Source organism: Pelodiscus sinensis, unplaced genomic scaffold, assembly GCF_049634645.1.
Source record: "Pelodiscus sinensis isolate JC-2024 unplaced genomic scaffold, ASM4963464v1 ctg35, whole genome shotgun sequence".
Lineage (NCBI taxonomy): Eukaryota > Metazoa > Chordata > Testudines > Trionychidae > Pelodiscus > Pelodiscus sinensis.
In genome coordinates this window covers 660,739-679,563 of record NW_027465908.1, presented here as the reverse complement: position 1 = coordinate 679,563, position 18,825 = coordinate 660,739, and the positions used below count along the sequence as shown (strand labels likewise).

Here is an 18,825-nt window from a genome sequence, read left to right as displayed (position 1 = left end):
CCTTGCAAAGGGGCGGCTGTTGTTATAGAAATGCCTGCAGGCCCCAGCCGCGACCATGCGCTGGGCAAACACAGTGAGAGCTATTCCTGTCCTGAAGCGCTGACCATTGGGCTAGACAAAGGGAAGGGGGAATTGAGGGCTAGAAGTGGGGAGAGACTTGCCCAAATCCACATATCAAGGCCGTGGCAGAGCTCCAGCTCTCCTGACTCACACCCCAGTGCACTGCCCACTAGGCCAAACTGCCTTTCTGGAAATGGACCAACCCAATTGCAGCATCTCCATGCTCGCCCTTTCCACCACGGTGAAAATGAAAAACTAACACTATGCTCATCAGAATGAAGTCCACACCCCTAGACACCCAGGCTCCGTCTAGACTGGCATGATTTTCCACAAATGCTTTTAACGGAAAAGTTTTTCCGTTAAAAGCATTTGCGGAAAAGAGCGTCTAGATTGGCACGGACGGTTTTCCACAAAAGCACTTTTTGCGGAAAAGCATCTGTGCCAATCTAGACGCGGTTTTGCGCAAGAAAGCCCCGATCGCCATTTTCACCATCAGGGCTTTTTTGCGCAAAACAGTTTTCAGCTGTCTACACTGGCCCTTTTGCGCAAAAGCATTTCTGGAAAAGGGCTTTTGCCCAAACAGGAGCAGCATAGTATTTGCACAAGAAGCACTGATTTCAGACAGTAGAAAGTCAGTGCTTTTGCGCAAAATCAAGCGGCCAGTGTAGACAGCTGGCAAGTTTTTCCGCAAAAGCAGCCACTTATGCGGAAAAACTTGCCAGTCTAGACACAGCCCCAGTGTTTCGCAAGGCTGTGTTATACAACAGGCACTAAGGATTGTGGATGGGGGCTGAAGCATGACACAGATTTGATAGCTGCAGGGATGTTATATACTGTACTAGGGCCCCGCCGATGCAGGCAGGTGAATCCCTGCATTGACACAAACCCCCCCTCCCCCCTCCCCCCCGCTGGACTGGTGCCCTAGAATGTTACAATCCCACCTGTGACTTTTACAGGAACTCAGTGTTACTCAGTGGAACACCCCCGGTAGGGCAGGACGCTACGCTTGAAGGGGATTTAAGGTTCAAGGTCTCCAACGTCAGCAAATCCAACCTCACAGCCGCCCCGCTGTTCATGTCGGCACACTCCGTCTCATGACTGACTGGGAGCGCTGCCTCAGCACATTCCCACTGTTTTGCTCCTCGGGGGCTAATAACTAGGGAGGGCCACGAAAAACATGTCCTGAACGGCGAAATCTAGTCTCTCCTCTGTGAAATCCGGGCTGTTGCATGCGTTTACACCACATTATACAGATTTCACAGGGGAGACCAACATTTCTCAAACTGGGTCCGGACACAAACGGGAGTTACAGGGGGTGGAAAGGTTCTTTTAGGGGCTCATCGTATTGCCACCTGTCTGCACTGTCGTCCGAGCTGGATGGCCAAAAGGCAGCAGCTCTTGGTCGGCCACCCAGCTCTGAAGGCCGCACCCCACTAGCGGCAGCTCAGAAGGATGGTCATACCTTACCATGCCACTCTTACTTCTGTGCTGATCCCTTCCGAGCTGTGCAGCTGGAGTGCGACGGCTTCTGTCTGTGCTGCTGCTGGCAGCAACTCTGCCTTCAGAGCTGGGCTCCCAGCCCGCAGCCACCGCCCTCCAGCTGCTCAGCTCTGAAGCCAGCTGCCACCAGCAGCAAAGAAGTACGGGGAGAAGGGCCGCAAACCTCCTCCTACCATAACCATGCGGCCCCCTCGACCCCTTTCCTGGGCCAGGATCCCGACCATTACAACACAGAGACATTTCAGATTTAACTAGCTGAACTCATGAAATGTACAATTTTTAAAACAGCTGATGACTTGAAACTGACCAAAATGGGCCGTGAATTTGGCAAAGCCCTACCAATAAGAGTGGACTGCAGCAGTGTTAACCCATCAGCCCAGCTCATCAGCAACCCGACACAACTGCGGAGGGGTTCTCCAAAGGCTGGGGGGACCCCAGAGATGGGTGTTAAGGCGGCCTGGAGAAAGCTGCGGCAGGGTGTATGCTGGCAGGGGTCCTCTCTAGCAGCTTCAGACTGCTAGTTTTCAAAGGGGGAGCCCGTGAGAGCTGCCTGTGCTCAGCACCTCTGACAAATCAGCTGTCCTGAAATGAAGCCACCCCCCAATCACCTTCTGACCCATCCCGTGTTTTGTCTCTGACACCATCTGGATTTCTGTCCCTTACTTGGTCTTAACTCTCCCTCTGCTCCTGCCTGTCGCCAGTTCCTAGGGAGCAATGACATCATTAGCAGGGGCGGGGCTTCGTGAGCTGCGCAGGTGCAGCGTTAGGTCGGCTGGCATCATGAGATGCGGTTCAGCTGGTGGCATGTAGGACACAGGAGCCTGCGAAAGGCTGGGTATCGCCACCGATGCGGCATATGACAGCTGGCTATGGAGGGGGGACGGAATTGGTTGGGAGGGGCTCCAGAAAGGGGGCGGTAAGGGCCTGGCTCCCCACTCGGTTGCTGATCAGTGGTACAGGCTCCCACAGCATGGAGGCGCGTGACAAATGTGTGCAGCAATTATGTCCTCCCCGACTGTGAGCGGTGTCATATGGATGCATCACTCTAATCACAGCTCTGGCATGTAGAGAAAACAGCTCCCAGATAAGGGCGCGAACTCCCCATCCCCCACCTCCCCTTGGCAAAGTTCTCTTTCGATTTTTTTTTTAATGCTGCGGTAACAGAAAATATGACCTGGAAGCTGACACTGAAGGACAGACCCTCACTGGGCCGTGTCTTTGTCATAAGGATCAGAAGTTCCATCCCTACTCTTGGGGACTTGTGCAAATTCAAATCTGAATCCGGTCTGGGTGTGGATCTCTTGAGCTGGGATTTGACCCACCCAAAATGGAAACTCAGCCAAACTGACCAAGAGTTAAGCCCAAAACATGAGAAACCAAAACGTCTGGGGTAACTTCCTGCTATAGCCAGGAGTCAGCCCACGTCTGTTTGGTTTGTGGCCGTGGCTGTGGCTGGCACGTGTCTCAAGCAAACAATCCTGATATTCAAGTTTGCAACACAAGACGTTCCGTCTGGATTCAGGGCTGGTTCCTGTAGATGTCCCTGGCTCTGTGTGACGTTGCAGAGGCGTGAGCCTACCTGGCTGATGGCAGCACACCTGAAGGGCACACCTGAGCGTCATTCATTACCATGAAAATCAGCACTTGGCTCCAAGTCCCAACACAGTAAATACAAAACTCCAGGGAAGGGGGGGGGGGGGAGAGAAACAGGACTCCCTGACCAATCTGGAGCCAAATTTTGCCCTGCTGTCTCGAAGCAGTGCTGGATTTATGCACAAGCTAAGTAAACTGCAGTTTAAGGCCTCAGATTATGAGGGCCCTCTAAATAAAAACAAAACAAAAAACTAGTTTTTAGTTGCGTCCTCACCTCTGTATTGATATGTAGGCAAATATAAAACTTAATGATTTCTATTTTCATTGTCCTTTCTGTTAGAATAATGCACATTTGTTTTGGCTTCTTAAACTCGATGGCTACGGCTAGACAGGCATGATTTTCCACAAATGCTTTTAACGGAAAAGTTTTCCATTAAAAGCATTTGCGGAAAAGAGCATCTAGATTGGCACAGACACTTTTCCGCAAAAGCACTGTTTGCAGAAAAGTGTCTGTGCCAATCTAGACACGCTTTTCCGCAAAAAAGCCCCGATCGCCATTTTTGCGATCGGGGCTTTTTTGCGCAAAACAAATCTGAGCTGTCTACACTGGCCCTTTTGACTTTTGCCCAAACGGGAGCAGCATAGTATTTGTGCAAGAAGCACTGATTTCAGACAGTAGGAAGTCAGTGCTCTTGTGGAAATTCAAGCGGCCAGTGTAGACAGCTGGCAAGTTTTTCCACAAAAGCAGATGATTTTGCGGAAAAACTTGCCAGTCTAGACACAGCCGACATGTTTAGGGCCTCAGTGTGTCTTAATCCTGCCATGCCGTGAAGCAAAGCTTGGCCGAGGATACCTGTGGGCCTTGCCATAGTCAAGGCTAGTATGAGGATAGTGGATTCGGTGGGTTGGGCCTATTTCTAGGAAAAACACTGCCGTATTTTATCCCCTGGAGCTAAGAAGCACCGACACAAGGGGATAAGCCTGACAGACATGCCAGGTGGAGGATCTTACTGGGCGTGGTTTGAATAAGCAGCTAGCTAACCGGATGCTTTCTCCCAGCCTTAACAGAACCACCCCAACGCTCCGACTGGCAGGGGAGAAGCCGGGAGTCTCACGAGGACAAACTTCCTTGCAATCTTCCCGATTCCTTCAGATCAGGCTAAAAACACAAAACCAAACTGGCTGCTTTGCCTTCTTTTGGTGGTGCCGAGTCTGGTGCTGTTCTGAAGCACTGAAGTACCATGAACTTGGGGATATAATGCCGGGGGGTGGAGGAAGCTATCAAAATGACACCCGCTCTTATGAAACGTGCAGTAGGAGTGTGGGGCGATGAGGTGGGAGGGTTTATTTCAGCACAGACAAGGCTTGCTCCCTGCCACAAAGCCCTTCAGCTCTTACTGCCCCCCGGGGTCGTGGGGGCAGTGGCAGCTGCTCTGATTTAGGGGGTCTCGAGTCTGTTCTGAGAAGCGAAGAAGGCAAGAGACAAGGGACAGGAGGAAACCCAGGAGGGGATCTCAAGGAGACGTGTGGACACACTCAGGATTGCAAAGGTGCTGGGCTGGTCGCTCCAGGAATTTGTTCCAGGAATCACAGCTGAGCACGTGTGATCCGCGTCCTGCAGCTTCAGAGGCCCACCAGATGGGAAACACACGTCCCCATTTCACGACAGATGGAGGCTGTGTAACCCACACACCTAGGCTATGTCTACACTCGCGGCTTGTTGCGCGAGAAATATGCAAATGAGGCTAAGCGTGGAATATCGCCGAGCCTCGTTTGCATACCTTATGAGCCGCCATTTTTGCAGAAGAGGCTCTTGCACCAGAAGGAGCTGTCTCCACTGCCCCTTCTTGTGCAAGAAAAACCCTCTTGCGCAATGCCGTTACGCCGATTATTTTCAGGAATAGCGGCATTGCGCAAGAGGGTTTTTCTTGCGCAAGAAGGGGCAGTGTAGACAGCTCCTTCTGGCGCAAGAGCCTCTTCCGCGAAAATGGCGGCTCATTAGATATGCAAATGAGGCTCGGTGATATTCCACGCTTAGCCTCATTTGCACACTTCTGGTGCACGATCATGCCCGTGTAGACACAGCCCTAGTGTGGTTACTGAGCAATGCAAGTGGTACCTAGACCACAGCAACAGTTAAGATCAAGCGATCTCTGCAGCATGGGCTGGGAGCCAGCTGGTTTTTAGCTCAGAGGGTAGATGCTCCTATACTCAGCTCCCGAGGTCCCAGGTTCATATCTGCCCGGTGGCAGCTGCACACCTGAAGGGGTCCTGTCTGCCAGCAACAGGCAGGAAAAACAGCCCCCTGGGGCTTGCCTCCTTCCCTCCTGCCCCCTCTAGTCCCCTGCTCCCCCCTCCCCATCCTGCCTCAGTGGGCCCACTCACCGTACAGGATGATGCTGACGTTGGTATTGCCTAGCTTGTTGGAGGCCACGCATGTGTAGTTCCCATAATCCTGCTCGGAGACGTTGAAGAAGGTGAGCCTGGAGAAGAAGGCTTTGCTCTCAACTTTCACTCCTCTCTGTCCTTGTACCAGCCTGCGGCATGGGGAGAAGGGGAAAGGCACATGGTAACGCCTTCGGGAGGAAAGACATGTTCAGAGCAAGGAGCTGCTAACTACCCCTCCGGCACAGAGCCCTACGGCAGTAAAACCTAGTGGATCCACCTGAGATCAGAGCTCCCCCATGCCGGACAATTAGCAGGCGACACGTCTTGGCCCAGCGAGCTTCCATCTAAACAAAGGGTGAGTGAAATGAACGGCCCTAGGTCAAAAGCAGGGCTGAGACTAGAAGCAGGTCTCCCGAGTCCCATCTGACGCCTTCTCCACCAGAGAGCACATGGCCACGGGGCTGAGTTAGAACAAGACACATTTCAGAGAAGCAAAGCACCTAAAATGGCAGAAAAATCTTCAGGCTTGCAAAGCTCCCAGTTGGTGAGGATCACCATATGGGTCCCGCAGAATGACAGAATCAAGGCCCTGGTAATCCCAATGGGGGTCCTCACCCCCTACTCCAGGGACCGTTTCCTTCCCACCCCACTGTGACGTAGTGGGGGTACCTGGCTGGTTTCTATGCTGCTGGCTCTGGGGTAACCCCCACTGGCTGCCGTGGGTACCACGACCCAGCAAAACAGGATGAGTCACTATGCAAACCAGTATGGCCAGACACCCCCCATGGAGAGGAACAAAGGAAGGTGGAATGCTGCCCTGGCTGGGGGGCAGGGCTGGAAGAGAGTTAGTTGCGGGCTGGGAGCATGGAGGAGACAGCCTAGGGAAAGGGGCTGGAGTTTAGGGGCCCAGTCTCCCCCATCTCAAGGGGGCCTGAGGCATCCTAGCCCAGCTCTGTGACCAGATTCCATCTGTGCTGTGCTGTATCCTGGAGAGGCAATAAACTTCCTCTATTCCACCGGCTGGTGCAGTCTGTTTGTGCCATTTCGGGGTGCAGGAGACGGGGGACCCCCAACGCGCCGTCACACCCTCCCAACAAGCTCTCCCACACTGCCTTCTACCTATCTCTCCCCCAGGCCTTTGGGGAACCCCTAGAAGAGTGTCCACTGGGCCCCGCATGGCTGAGAAATCCAGTCCCGCTTTCCGGGGCCCATCAGAGACCAGACCCCTGACTGGGTCTGGTGCGAGTGGAGCTGTGGACACGTCGCTCAGCTGCCCGGTGCCTGCAAAGACCTTCACAGAGAAGAGCCTGGAGAGAGGTGGATGGAGCTGCAGAAAACTGCAGCGGGAGGAAGTGGTCCGGGCCGTCATGCTGCATGGCTGACACAGCCTAGCGGGGACTCCAGAGATGATCCAGAGATGTCATTATTCCCCTTTATTCGGCTTTGGTGAGGCCACATCTGGAGTATTGTGTCCAGTTCTGGGCCCCCCACTACAAAAAGGATGTGGACGCATTGGAGAGGGTCCAGCGGAGGACGACCAAAATGATTCGGGGGCTGGAGAATATGACCTACGAGGAGAGGCTGAGGGACTTGGGTCTGTTTAGTCTGCAGAAGCGAAGAGTGAGGGGGGACTTGATAGCAGCCTTCAACTTCCTGAAGGGAGGTTCCAAAGAGGATGGAGAGAGGCTGTTCTCAGTAGTGACAGATGGCAGAACAAGGAGCAATGGTCTCAAGTTGTGGTGGGAGAGGTCCAGGTTGGATATTAGGAAAAACTATTTCACTAGGAGGGTGGTGAAGCACTGGGATGGGTTCCCTAGGGAAGTAGTGGAGTCTCCATCCCTAGAGGTGTTTAAGTCTCGGCTTGACAAAGCCCTGGCCGGGTTGATTTAGTTGGGATTGGTCCTGCCTAGAGCAGGGGGCTGGACTTGACCTTCTGAGGTCTCTTCCAGTTCTATGATTCTATGATAAGGGGATGGTTGGATGAGATAACATGATCTTGGTAACTAATTGACAATTCACTATCAGTTGGAAATAGGTCAATGGAGGGATGATAGGAGTTGCTACAGGGAACTTTCTGGGTGTCTGGCTGGTGAGTCTTGCCCACATGCTCAGGGTTTAGCTGATCGCCATATTTGGGGTCAGGAAGGAATTTTCCTCCAGGGTAGATTGGCAGAGGCCCTGGAGGTTTTTCGCCTTCCTCTGTAGCATGGGGCACAGGTCACTTGCAGGAGGATTCTCTGCATCTTGGGGTCTTTAAACCAGCGTTTGAGGACGTCAATATCTGAGATATAGGTGAGAGGATTATTCTAGAAGGGGGTGGGCGAGATTCTGTGGCCTGCACTGTGCAGGGGGTCAGACTAGATGATCATAATGGTCCCTTCTGGCCTTAAAGTCTATGAGACTCTCAGAGATGGGAGCAGCTGGCATCACTCTCTGAGGTACAGCGGAGGGAAGAGAAGACCAGGGGGACGCGGAAGAGGAAGGAGGCTTGCCTGGGAGACGGGGATTAGAGAGCGATCCGGCGAAGGAGTCTTTCAGCCTGTCCCCAGCTCCCCCAGGACACCAGCCCAATTCAGGCCTGGCCCCGGAAAAGGACTGAAACTCAATCCTTGCCTCGATTTGAGCCCGACTTGTTTCCCCCTCCCCCCAGACTGCCAAAGCAGTGCTGAAATTAGGCCTGCCCTGCCATTCTAGGTGGGGTACCAGGCCCATAGTGGCCTCAACTCTAGGGCAGCCTTGGCCATAAGAACCCAACCCTAGTTTGGGGAACCTACCTCTGGGGACCCAACCCTAGGGACAAGAGCCCTGTCCACAGGTACCGTAGGGTAGGGCAGGGAGCAAGCAGGCGAGCTGCGGAGAGGGGTCGCGGCTGCATCGGCCCACCCTCTCCCTGGCTCAGTGCAGCGTGGTGTAATATTGTCAGTCGGCCAGTCCCTGATTTTTTGGTTTCATCCCTTCGTAACCCCTCCCCCTCTCTCCCCCAGCATCTCTGTTTCTTCAGATGCTCAGGTCTTTTTCACTAGCTAATTCCTCCCCCTGGCTGCCTGCTCCCCGTTACTACCACCACCCCGGCTCGACTGGCTCTTGACTGACAACTCTCAATGGCGTTGGGCTTCCGTATGAATATGAATATTATTCATCTTTGTGGCTTAAAGGCCGGCGTAATACGGCTGACTTCTGAAAAATGCTGAGCCGGATGGGAAAATATCCCCCAATTAGTATTTCAAACCCATTTCTCCGGTCCTGGGAGATGCTCAACACACAAAACAAATGAAACGAACCTCACCACAGGTGCGGGCCCTGCAAAAAGAGAGCGCTAATCTTATGCTGATATATTACCCTAGGATGTGAGCATCACACCAGCTGTTTTAATATATTTATCTCCTCTACACCCCCACGCAGCACTTGTTAGGCCTATTTTGCAGAGGGGGAAGTAAAGCACAGAGAGGCTAAATGACATGACCAAGGTCCCACTGAAACTTGGCATTGGTGGGAAATGAACTCGGGTCTCACAAATCCCAGGTCAGACCATCCTTCTTCACTTCCTATTGAGCATGATTCCCAAGTGCTCAGGACTCTGCCATTTCAACGAAGCTGGAGAGGGAGCATCTTTGGTCTTAAGAAAGCTCTGCATTTTCACATACTCCCAAAGCCTGGATTTGTGCTTTCAATTATACTCTCAGCACTTTCAGGCAAGGGACCACACAACCCTCAGCAAGGAGGGGAATCACTTTTTTGGAGAAAAGGAGACATGACTCACCCCAAGGTCATCCAACAGGACACGGGCCAGATCTATATTGAGGGAGAAATTTAACTCAAGATACGCAACGTCAGCGACGTGAATAGCGTAGCTGGATTTGACGTACCTTAAATCGAATTTCTGCGGTGGCTCCATTGCAGGGAGTTGATAGGAGAAATTCTCCTGTCAACTTCTCTAACTCCTCATAACCCCATGGATTACTGGAGTCAATGCGGGTGCTATCAGTGTTTGATTTAGTGGGTCTTTCGTAGACCTGCTAAATTGAACCCCGGAAGATGGATCTCCAGAGCATCGATCTTTGGGTAAGTATAGACAAAGCCTTACAGTCAGGAACTGAAGCTAGTTTAACTGACTCTCAGATCACTTCTGTAACCTGGATCACTTTAGGTCCACAAATGCCATTTACACACGCAGCATAGGGCATGCACATCTGAATTCAGGGTGCAACCTGAGTCCAATTGAAAATGATGATCAGAAGATCCATTGCCAGGCAGGAAAACTGGCCTAAGAGGTCAGATATTCTATATTGTGGAGGCAGAGTTGGCTTAAATACAAATCCATGGTCTGATTTTAATATGCGCCCAATGACGGCAGGTCCTGTTGGAATGGACGAGAGATGCACGTGCTCAGGACCTGCACAGATCAGATTATTCATGCAGATTTGGGCCCAATACAAAAAGCCGGAGTCAAAAAGCTAGGGGGAATCTGGCTCAGAATCCAGATTAGAATTGAGCTGCTGGCTGCTGTATTTCGAATAAGCTGAATCCGCTGGATCTGAATGCTACCAGTCTATGGGCAAGTTTGGATCCAGATCTAAACACGCCCCCTTGGGCCTGTCTCTAATTAGCTGTTGGTCTTTTACTCTCTGCTCCTAGGAGTGTTGGCCTCTCTATTTCTGCAGCAGCCTCCTTTTTAAAGAGATAAACATCATTTGGGGAGAGTAAATGGCTCAGCATCTGGTTTCCTCTCTCTTCTCCTAGTCACGAACGAAAACATCTGGGGCAGAGGGATGCTCAGCATTTAATTATTGTTTCCCCTGCCTGAAATGGGGCTGACCACGTTCCCTGCTCCTTCCTTGATGGTGTTCTTAAGGTTCTTTTTGCCATTGGGGGATCTTCAGCCAATCACAACGGATATCCTGGCCCCTCGCGCAACAGCCAAGCCGTCTGTTCCCTACCTCCATCCCCCACTTTTCTCCTGCAGGGCTGGTCCCAAAAGCCGGGTGAAGTGAGGTCACTGATGCCTGTTCCTGTCCCCCACCGACTCCAGGGCTAACGGGCTCCACAGTCCAAGTGCAGACTCTACCACCCTGCTTTGTGAAAGGTGAGTGGAATGCAAAGGAGAGACAGCCCAGGAGACAATGCACCTAAATCCCCTGGGAACAGCAGAAGATTGTTTTCTTGCTGGGGTGGATGCTACCTTTGAGGCCCTTCCGGCTGATCTCAGGGATTGCGGGGTGTCCCCCTCTGCCCCAACCCCCGCTGCTCCACCTACCTTTTGTCGTCTTTGAACCACTGGAACTCTGCCGCGGGCACGGCGGAGGCTTCGCACTGAAGAATGCCCTTCTGCCCCACGGGCACCCCGGTGCTCTTGGCGTCCGAAATGTACGGCGGGTCTGCAGGGACAGCAGGGCGTGAGGGTTTCTCCTGGTGGCCTCAGCAATCCCCCCCTCTCTGCCTCCGTCCGGCAAGCCCTTCTTTCCTCCCCGCCTCGTGCTCGGCGCCAAATTCAGCTGCTAGAGGAAGAAGGTCCCTGTGCCAGCTGCCCTCCCCGGGCCAACAGGAGGCCAGTTTCCCGAGCCAGTGCCCAGTTCCTGCCACTCAAGGGCTGTTTACAGGCCCGCAAGGGGCTGCGCTCCCAGTGTTCGGGCAGATGGCAAGGGAGTGCCCCCAACCTCCATGCTGCGTCTCTGGCCAGCACGGCTCCTTCCGTCTGTTCGCCCCAGTTCAACAGACGTGCTTATCGGAGCTGCTGGCGTCTCCACTGCTCGCCGGGGTGTTCCTTTGGGCACGGGACTGCGTGTGCGCCTGTGTGAGCCAGCCTGTGTCTCCGTGCGAGCGCAGGGGCCCGTGCTGGTGAGCGCACGCACACGTTTGCTCGTGCCGGACTGGGAGCACACGCACATGCACGAACGCTTCTGGAGCACAGGTGCTCACCACAGCGGGTGGACGTGGACGTGCACGGCAGTTGTGCGGCTGTGCCTGTGTGGGTCTGAATGCACATGCTGCGTGCACAGGAGAGCGGGATGCAGGATGGCTGAGTTTCCTGCCCCCGCTCTTTTTGCAGCAGCATTTCTGCTCATTATTTGGTTTTAAATTCCCACTTGCTGCTCACTTCCCATGTCCCCAGGGGCTGTCAGCACGGCATCTCCCCGTGGGCTGTGAGAGCCCTGTGCACGCCAGAGAGAGGGCGGGGGGAAGCGGGGGCAGGGGAGACAGGAGAGGGAAGGAATTTAAACACCAAACTACCGGGCAAAACCATATGTGCTAAGAAAACAGACGTGCCCCTTCCCAGCCCACTCTGCACTTGCCTCCAGCTCCTTGCAAAACACATCCCAGCCTCCCCCCGCCCCCCGAAACCTCCTGCACAGAAACCCTCAGGACCCTGCAGGGACAAGGGGTGTGAAATATCGGTTACTTGAATAGTTGGTTAACCTCACAAATTCTTATCAGTTATTTGACTATTCTGTAGCCCCTGGGGGCAGGGCTGGCAGCCAGTGCGCTCCGGCCCCACTCCCGAGGAGCCCCCTGCCACTCTGTGCTGCTGCCTCTCTATCAGAGGCAGTAGAGTGGGGTGGCAGGCAGAAGTTGGTCTGCAAGGGGAGCCAGTTTAAAAACCAGCTCCCCTTGTGGACCGGCTGCCTGTTGCTCTGTGCTGCTGCCTCAGATCCAGAGGCAGCAGCGTCGGGTGGCAGCAGCCCCTGTGTGGGGGCGGAAGCTGAGCTCCTGGACCAGCACGCACTGGAACTGAGCCGGGCTGCCTGCCCACCTGGCTCCTAATACACTTCAAATGCAGAGCCGCAACGGGGGCAGGCCAGCCTGCTAAAAAATGTCCTTTCAAGGGTGTGTGTGAGGGTTTCCCCCGTGGCCTCAGCAATCCCTCCCTCCCTCCCTCCCTCATGGTCTGCACCAAATTCATCCACTACAGGCAGAAGGTCCCTGTGCCAACTGCCCTCCCCTGGCCAACGATAAGCGTTTGCTTATCAGTTAATTGACTACACTATTAGGGTATGTCTACACTACCACCCTAGTTCGAACTAGGATGGTTAATGTAGGCAACCGGAGTTGCAAATGAAGCCCGGGATTTGAATTTCCCGGGCTTCATTTGCATATTGCCGGGTGCCGCCATTTTTAAATGTCCGCTAGTTCGGACTCTGTGCCCGCAGCTACATGCGGCATGAACTAGGTAGTTCGGATTAGGCTTCCTATTCCGAACTAACGTTACTCCTCGTGGAACGAGATGTACTGGTAATTCAGAATAGGAAGCCTAGTCCGAACTATCTAGTTCGTGCCGCGTGTAGCCGCGGGCACGGAGTCCGAACTAGCAGACATTTAAAAATGGCGGCGCCCGGCAATATGCAAATGAAGCCCGGGAAATTCAAATCCCGGGCTTCATTTGCAACTCCGGTTGCCTACATTACCCTCCTAGTTCGAACTAGGATGGTAGTGTAGACACACCCTTACATCCCTAGCAGGGATGCCCCCAGCCCAGCCCTGCCTTCTCCCAGCCTCCGTGCAAACACTCCCACCCTCGTGCACGGACACACCCAGCCCTCCCCTCTCCCTTTCTCCCCCACAGACACCACCAGCTCCCCCACAGCCCTTCCTGACCACTTGCAGACACCCAAAGTCGGCTGCCCAGCCACACCCTTCCCGGCCCATGCACCTTCTCTTGGGGCAGCGGCGATGCAGGCCGAGTGTGAAGGGACAACGTTCTTCCCCTTCCCCGTGGCGTCACGTGGGGCCCCCCTTCTTTGCCAGCCACCCGCTCTCTGTTAACCGCGCGGGCACCCGAGCGTACTCACAGTTGACGGTGACTTTCACTCTCTGGACGACGGGCGCTGCCACATCATTGGACGCGCTGCACTCGTACTCGCCCGACTGCTCCCTGGTGATGCCGGTGATCTCCAGGTACTCGTCCTCGCTCACGAACCCCACCGCTGCAGGGGCCAGAAGGAGAAGGAGACACAGGCTAGGGAGCAGCACCACAGCTGGGTTAACAGCTGGGCATGTGGCAAGGCAGCTGGCCCTGCAGCTGCTCGACAGGCCAGCAGGATTTCCTGACACAGCACTTAACGTGACCTCCTTCTCCCAGACCCCTCTTTGCCCCTTTCTCTTGTCTGATGCAAGAGAGAAAATCAAGCGCTGCAGACCGGCCACGGTGTGAGAAGGAATCGCAGAGCCAGGTGTAACCGCGTCCCAGGGCAACCCATGTGCAGAAGACGCCCGCTCAGCATGCCCGCATTCCCTTCCGGGATGGACATAGCTGATTCTCTCCCGCACTAGCGAGGTCCCTGGCCTGCAATCCCGAGGAGCTCACCTGCCAAGAGGATTCGGGCGCCCACTGCACACAAGATTCTTCCTGTTGGATCTGTACAAGGGGAGCTGGGTCTCTTTGGCTCAGCTCCCAAGTTGCCTCAGCAAAGCATGAAGCTCATTCCAATGTGGTCTAAACCCCAGGCTTGCAGCTCCGTAACTAAACGCTCAGGTCAGAAGGGCCCCAAGCCAACCAATTCCCCTGGTCCAGGACCTTTTACCATCAGCTGGGCACCCATACGATCTGACGACTGGAAAGCACCTTCCTTTCCCGAAGCATCCCCGGCTGCATTCCGTTACCAGTTCACCCAGCACCGAAATACTACCCCCTGGTGTGGAACGTAGCAGCTGTGTCAGCTCTTGGCTTTGGGAGAGGATGCGCAGGACACTATAAACAATTAGCTGTGATGGACGGGGGGGGGGGGGGGGGAGTGAAGGAGAGTGAAGGCAGGAAAACTGCAGTCACCCAAGATGCCAGCCCTGACTTTACCTTAATTAGAAGGAAAATGCTATTGTATCCTTCTAGACAACCAAGATCAGATTTCCCAGCGAGCTCAGACAGTACCAAATGGCCTGGAGATTTAGCCTGAGTAGGCACGGTGCTCTCTGGAGGGCTTTGATTTGGTACAGTCCCTACCAGCGTGCCAGGGGCTCCCCAGCTGGGTAACATGGTCGGTGGGACTGAAGCCAGAAGGCCCATGTTCCCTGCAGGGCTCCAGAAAAACAAGGAACGGGGGGGATCAGGCTGGCAGCAACATAGGGGCAGAGCAGCACCCAGAATGTAATAAGTTCCACTTCAGCTTAACCTGTGGTCCACTTCCCTCCTGGTTATCAAATCCCAGTGGCAGCATCGGAGCTGGGAGTTCCCTGCAGTGTCTGAGCCACAGAGCTGGGTCTGAAACCCCCCCAGGGCATGTCTACACTAGAGATGTAACCCCCAGGGTATGTCTACACTATAGCTCATTTCAAAATAGTGCGTCTACACATAAAATGCATTTTGAAATAGCTTGTTGCTCTTTTGAAATAGTGCATCCACACTGATAGGATGCTGAATCACATTTAAGGCCACCCAGAACCAGGTCCAGCAGGACATCAGGTCAGGAGTTACTTTGTGTGGCTGCTGCCTGAGGCTATCTGAGGCCTGTGCTTAAAGAGACCTTCCCCCCCCCCCCCCCCCGGACAGCTGGTTCTCAGGTTTCCCTGCTTGCTTGCCTACCTCGCTGAGGGACAGCAAAGCATTTTGTCTCTGCGTGCTGTGGTTGCCCTCACTCGGGACACCACAGCACTCTGCAACATGGAGCCAGAGCTGCCCCTTGACACTCTGGTGCTTCTTGTGGATGCGTTGCTGTGAGCCTGGCTTCACTTTCTGCAGGCTGCCATCCGGGAGGTCCATCAGGGGGGCTGTCAGTATCCAGGAGGCCCTGCGGGAGAGCTTCCACCCTGACGAGCACTAACAGTCTCCCTGGTCTGCCCACTGAATAAAGTCCATAATCTCCACCCTGGACCAGGAAGGTACCCACCTTCTCCAAACCCTGGCAGACAAGAACCTGGTCCTGCAATGGATCCCATGGAGGGACTGCAATTGTACACTGACCTGGCCATGCGGGGGCAATGACAGCGGGAAAGGAACCTGCTCATGTTACCTCATTGAGGAACAAAGCAGACAGGCCTGTAGCATCCACCACTCACCACTGCCCCAAACCTCACAGAACTTCTCGGTGCCCTGAAGAACTACTGTTCCCCAAAGCAGAAGGAAACTGTGGAGCAATGCACGTTTTCACTACAGACCAAGTCATAGGGGAGGGGTAGACCCCGATATTACTGCCTTTTACACACTGGATGTGACATGTAATCTTGCAGACTTCACAGTCTCCCTAATTTGAAACAGGATAGTCTGCCTCAATGTTACCACTAACTTTTATCCATCCAGGTGCAGAATAAATTTTGTTATGTGCACAGAGGCACGCACAGATGTGCACCACCAAAAGAAACCCATGCTGCCAGCAGTGGGTGCTCTGCTAATCAACAGGGCGGCATTTGAATCTCTCTGGGGTGGCTGCCCTCGCGTGCTGTTTATCGGGAACACTGATCATTTGGGACCACCCTCTGCACGAGTGCTACTCCAGAAAGCAATCTAAGGTTGCTGAGCTGCCTTCACTGAAGGAGACAGCAGCAGCAGGTAACGGAGACGTGCCCTGCCCTAGGATAACATTGCAAGGCAGGGGGGCAAGCTGGCCCATTCTTGTAGCGTGTGCAAGAGCAGAAGCGGCGCTCCGAAAGATGTGCTCAGACTTGTCAGAGAGGAGCACGGCGCATCAGGCAATAGCAATGACATCATGTCTGTCTCCTGTTGTCTGAGGTTCAGGCTACTGGGACAGAAAGACAACAAGGGACCATATCAACTTCCATGTAAGCAACCATGTTAACAGGGAAACACCCTGTTCCATTTCATTTGGCTAGCAGGGCCTCCTGCAACATGACTGGAAAATCATTGGAAAGCTGTCTGGAAAGCCATACTCAGAAAGTAATTATCGATGGTTCACAGACAAGCTGGAAGGGCATATCGACGGGGAACCTGCTGGGAGCTATCTTGGGGCCAGTGCTATTCAATATCTTCCTACCCGATTTGGGCAAGGGCCTAGAGAAAACACTTATGAAATCTGTGGATGATACTGAGCTGGGAGGGGTTGTAAGAACTTTGGAGGCCTAAAATTCAGTCTGAGCTCAACAAACTGGAGAAATGGTTTGAAATAAATAGGATGGAGTTGAAGCAGAACAAACGGAAAGTACTCCATTCGACTGAACGGACGCGAAATGGGAAACCATTGCCTAGGAAGGAATACTGCAAAAAAGGCTCTGTGGGTTACAGTAGGCCACAAACTAAATACACACCAGGCATGTATCACTGTTGCCAAAAAAAGAAGCAAACATCATTGTGGGATATATTAGCATGAGCATTGGGAAGCGAGACACGACAGGTTTTTTTTCCCCATTTCCCTCAGCACTGCTCCCCTCAACCAGACTACGGCGTCTAGTTCTGCGTCCCACACTTTGAGAAAAATGCGGACAAATTGGACGTAGTCCAGAGGAGAGTGACACAAAAAAAAAGATGAAAGGTTTAGAAACATGACCTCCTAGGAAAGACTGAAAAAACTGGTTTTGTTTAGTCTGGAGAAGAGAAGACTGAGGGAGGCCATGATAACAGTCTTCAGGAATGTAGAAGTTGCTCTAAAGAGGAGGGTGATAAATTGGTCTCCTTATCCACTGAGGAAAGGACAAAAAGTAATGGGCTTAAATTGCAGTGAGGGAGATTGTTTAGACATGAGGAAAAGCTTCCTAACTGTAAGGGTCGTTAAGCACCGGAACAAATTACCTACGGTGATTACGGAATCTCTGTCATTGGAAGTGTTAAGAACAGGTTAGACAACCACCTGTCAGGGATGGTCTAGATAACATTTATTCCTGCCTCACTGCAAAGGACTGAGTGCGATGACCTATTGAAATGCCGTCCTGTCCTACATGTCTATCATTCTGCTATTTGTTGAGGGTGAATTGGACTCAGACACTTGCATTACAAAGAGCAATTGCAGGCAAATAATGTTACCAGGAGAGCACAATGCAGTCCATAGGAAAATGGAAGCTCATAACAACCAACCTTACCGTATATTTTAGAAATGTGTGTCTGCCTGTCCATCTGTGAGTCTGTTCAAGAAATCCCAAATGGTAAGAACTAGGACCACCAAATTCGATGTACAGATTCCTCTTATCCTAACTTAAAACAAGGTCTGGGTTTGGTTGTGCCAGGACAATGGGATGTGCCTGCAATTTGATTGTTTCTCATAAAATGGAAAGGGAGGGGTCAGGCAGGAGGGAGTTATACTGCAGAACGACCACTGGGGAACAGCAAGGGGCCACAGATGGGGACTGGCACAGCTATAACCCCACTGGGCCAGCCAGGGGCAGGGGTGGAGAAAGTGACAGCTATCTACTACATATTTTCAGAGAATTTGTCTGTGTGCCTGTCCCACAGTAGGAGGACAAGCACCTCTCCCCCCGCTGTGCTTGCTGGAGCTGCAGTGGCCACAGAGAAGTGCTTCTCACCTGACCCCACGCTGCTGCAGTGAGAGAGGCCTGGGGTTGTCCTTTCTCCCTGGGGCAGCCTGCACCTTGATCCCTCCTCCCCATCCCCATCCCCATCCCCATCCCCATCCCCATCCCAGAGCAATGACTTAGATAAAGAAAAACAAAACTGAGTTGAGTTGAAGAGCCCAGCAATGTCGGGTGAATCGTTCAGTCCAAAATACAAGAGCTCACATTTGCGGCGATAGAGGGTAAGCCCTGCGTCGTCCTCTTGGTAAGTATGGCCATGCAAGCCAGGGATCTGATCAGGTTTGAAACGGTCTCCGTTGTTCAGTGCACACGCGGGGCGTCCCCTGAACAACGGAGACCGTTTCAAACGCACATGGGAATGTTTGCAAAGACAATGGCCGCCTTGGTAGAAAGCTGCAACTAGAACTAGACCTGGCAGTGGAATCTGTGTGTTTCCCATGAAGCAAAGCCACAGAGGCCCTAGGTGTTCCAGTGCACAGGGTGCCTGACCATCTTCGGAGCAGAAGTGAGCACAGAGGCCAGTCCAGAGCGGGTAAGTCCCATGGCAGTGGGAAAGAAGTTATCAGGCAAATTATGCATCTGCTTCGACCCAAAGCTTTCAAGTGAGTATTGAAAAGATGCCCCATGATTGCTAACACCCTCCCAGAATGTCCCAAAGCCAGATTCCTTCTGGTCTGTGAGGTGAGTTTCGGCACCTAAGTCCAGATAAAGAGTCCAGTATGCAACCCCATTTGGTTGCCACGGATGGCTGTGCACGCCGAGGGGCATAAACCCAGCCCCAGAGCCGTTCCAAAGAAAACTTGCCCAAGTGCTGGAAGGAGGGGAATGGAGCAGTGACACAGTCACTACATGACATGGTAGCAGAAAACAAGAAGCTTT

General features: G+C 53.1%; 1 protein-coding gene across 4 annotated transcripts in view; it reads right to left on the bottom strand.

The window, feature by feature from the left end:
• Nucleotides 1-18,825, bottom strand: part of LOC142824444 (neurotrimin) — a 509,679-nt gene that overhangs the window by 21,190 nt on the left and 469,664 nt on the right. For all 4 annotated transcript variants that reach the window (XM_075916416.1, XM_075916415.1, XM_075916417.1 and 1 more), the window contains 3 exons: nt 13,326-13,460; nt 10,796-10,916; nt 5,539-5,690 (listed from right to left, as the gene is read on the bottom strand). In XM_075916416.1, the coding sequence (XP_075772531.1) occupies nt 5,539-5,690; nt 10,796-10,916; nt 13,326-13,460 (408 nt within the window). The remainder of the gene's footprint in view (nt 1-5,538; nt 5,691-10,795; nt 10,917-13,325; nt 13,461-18,825) is intronic.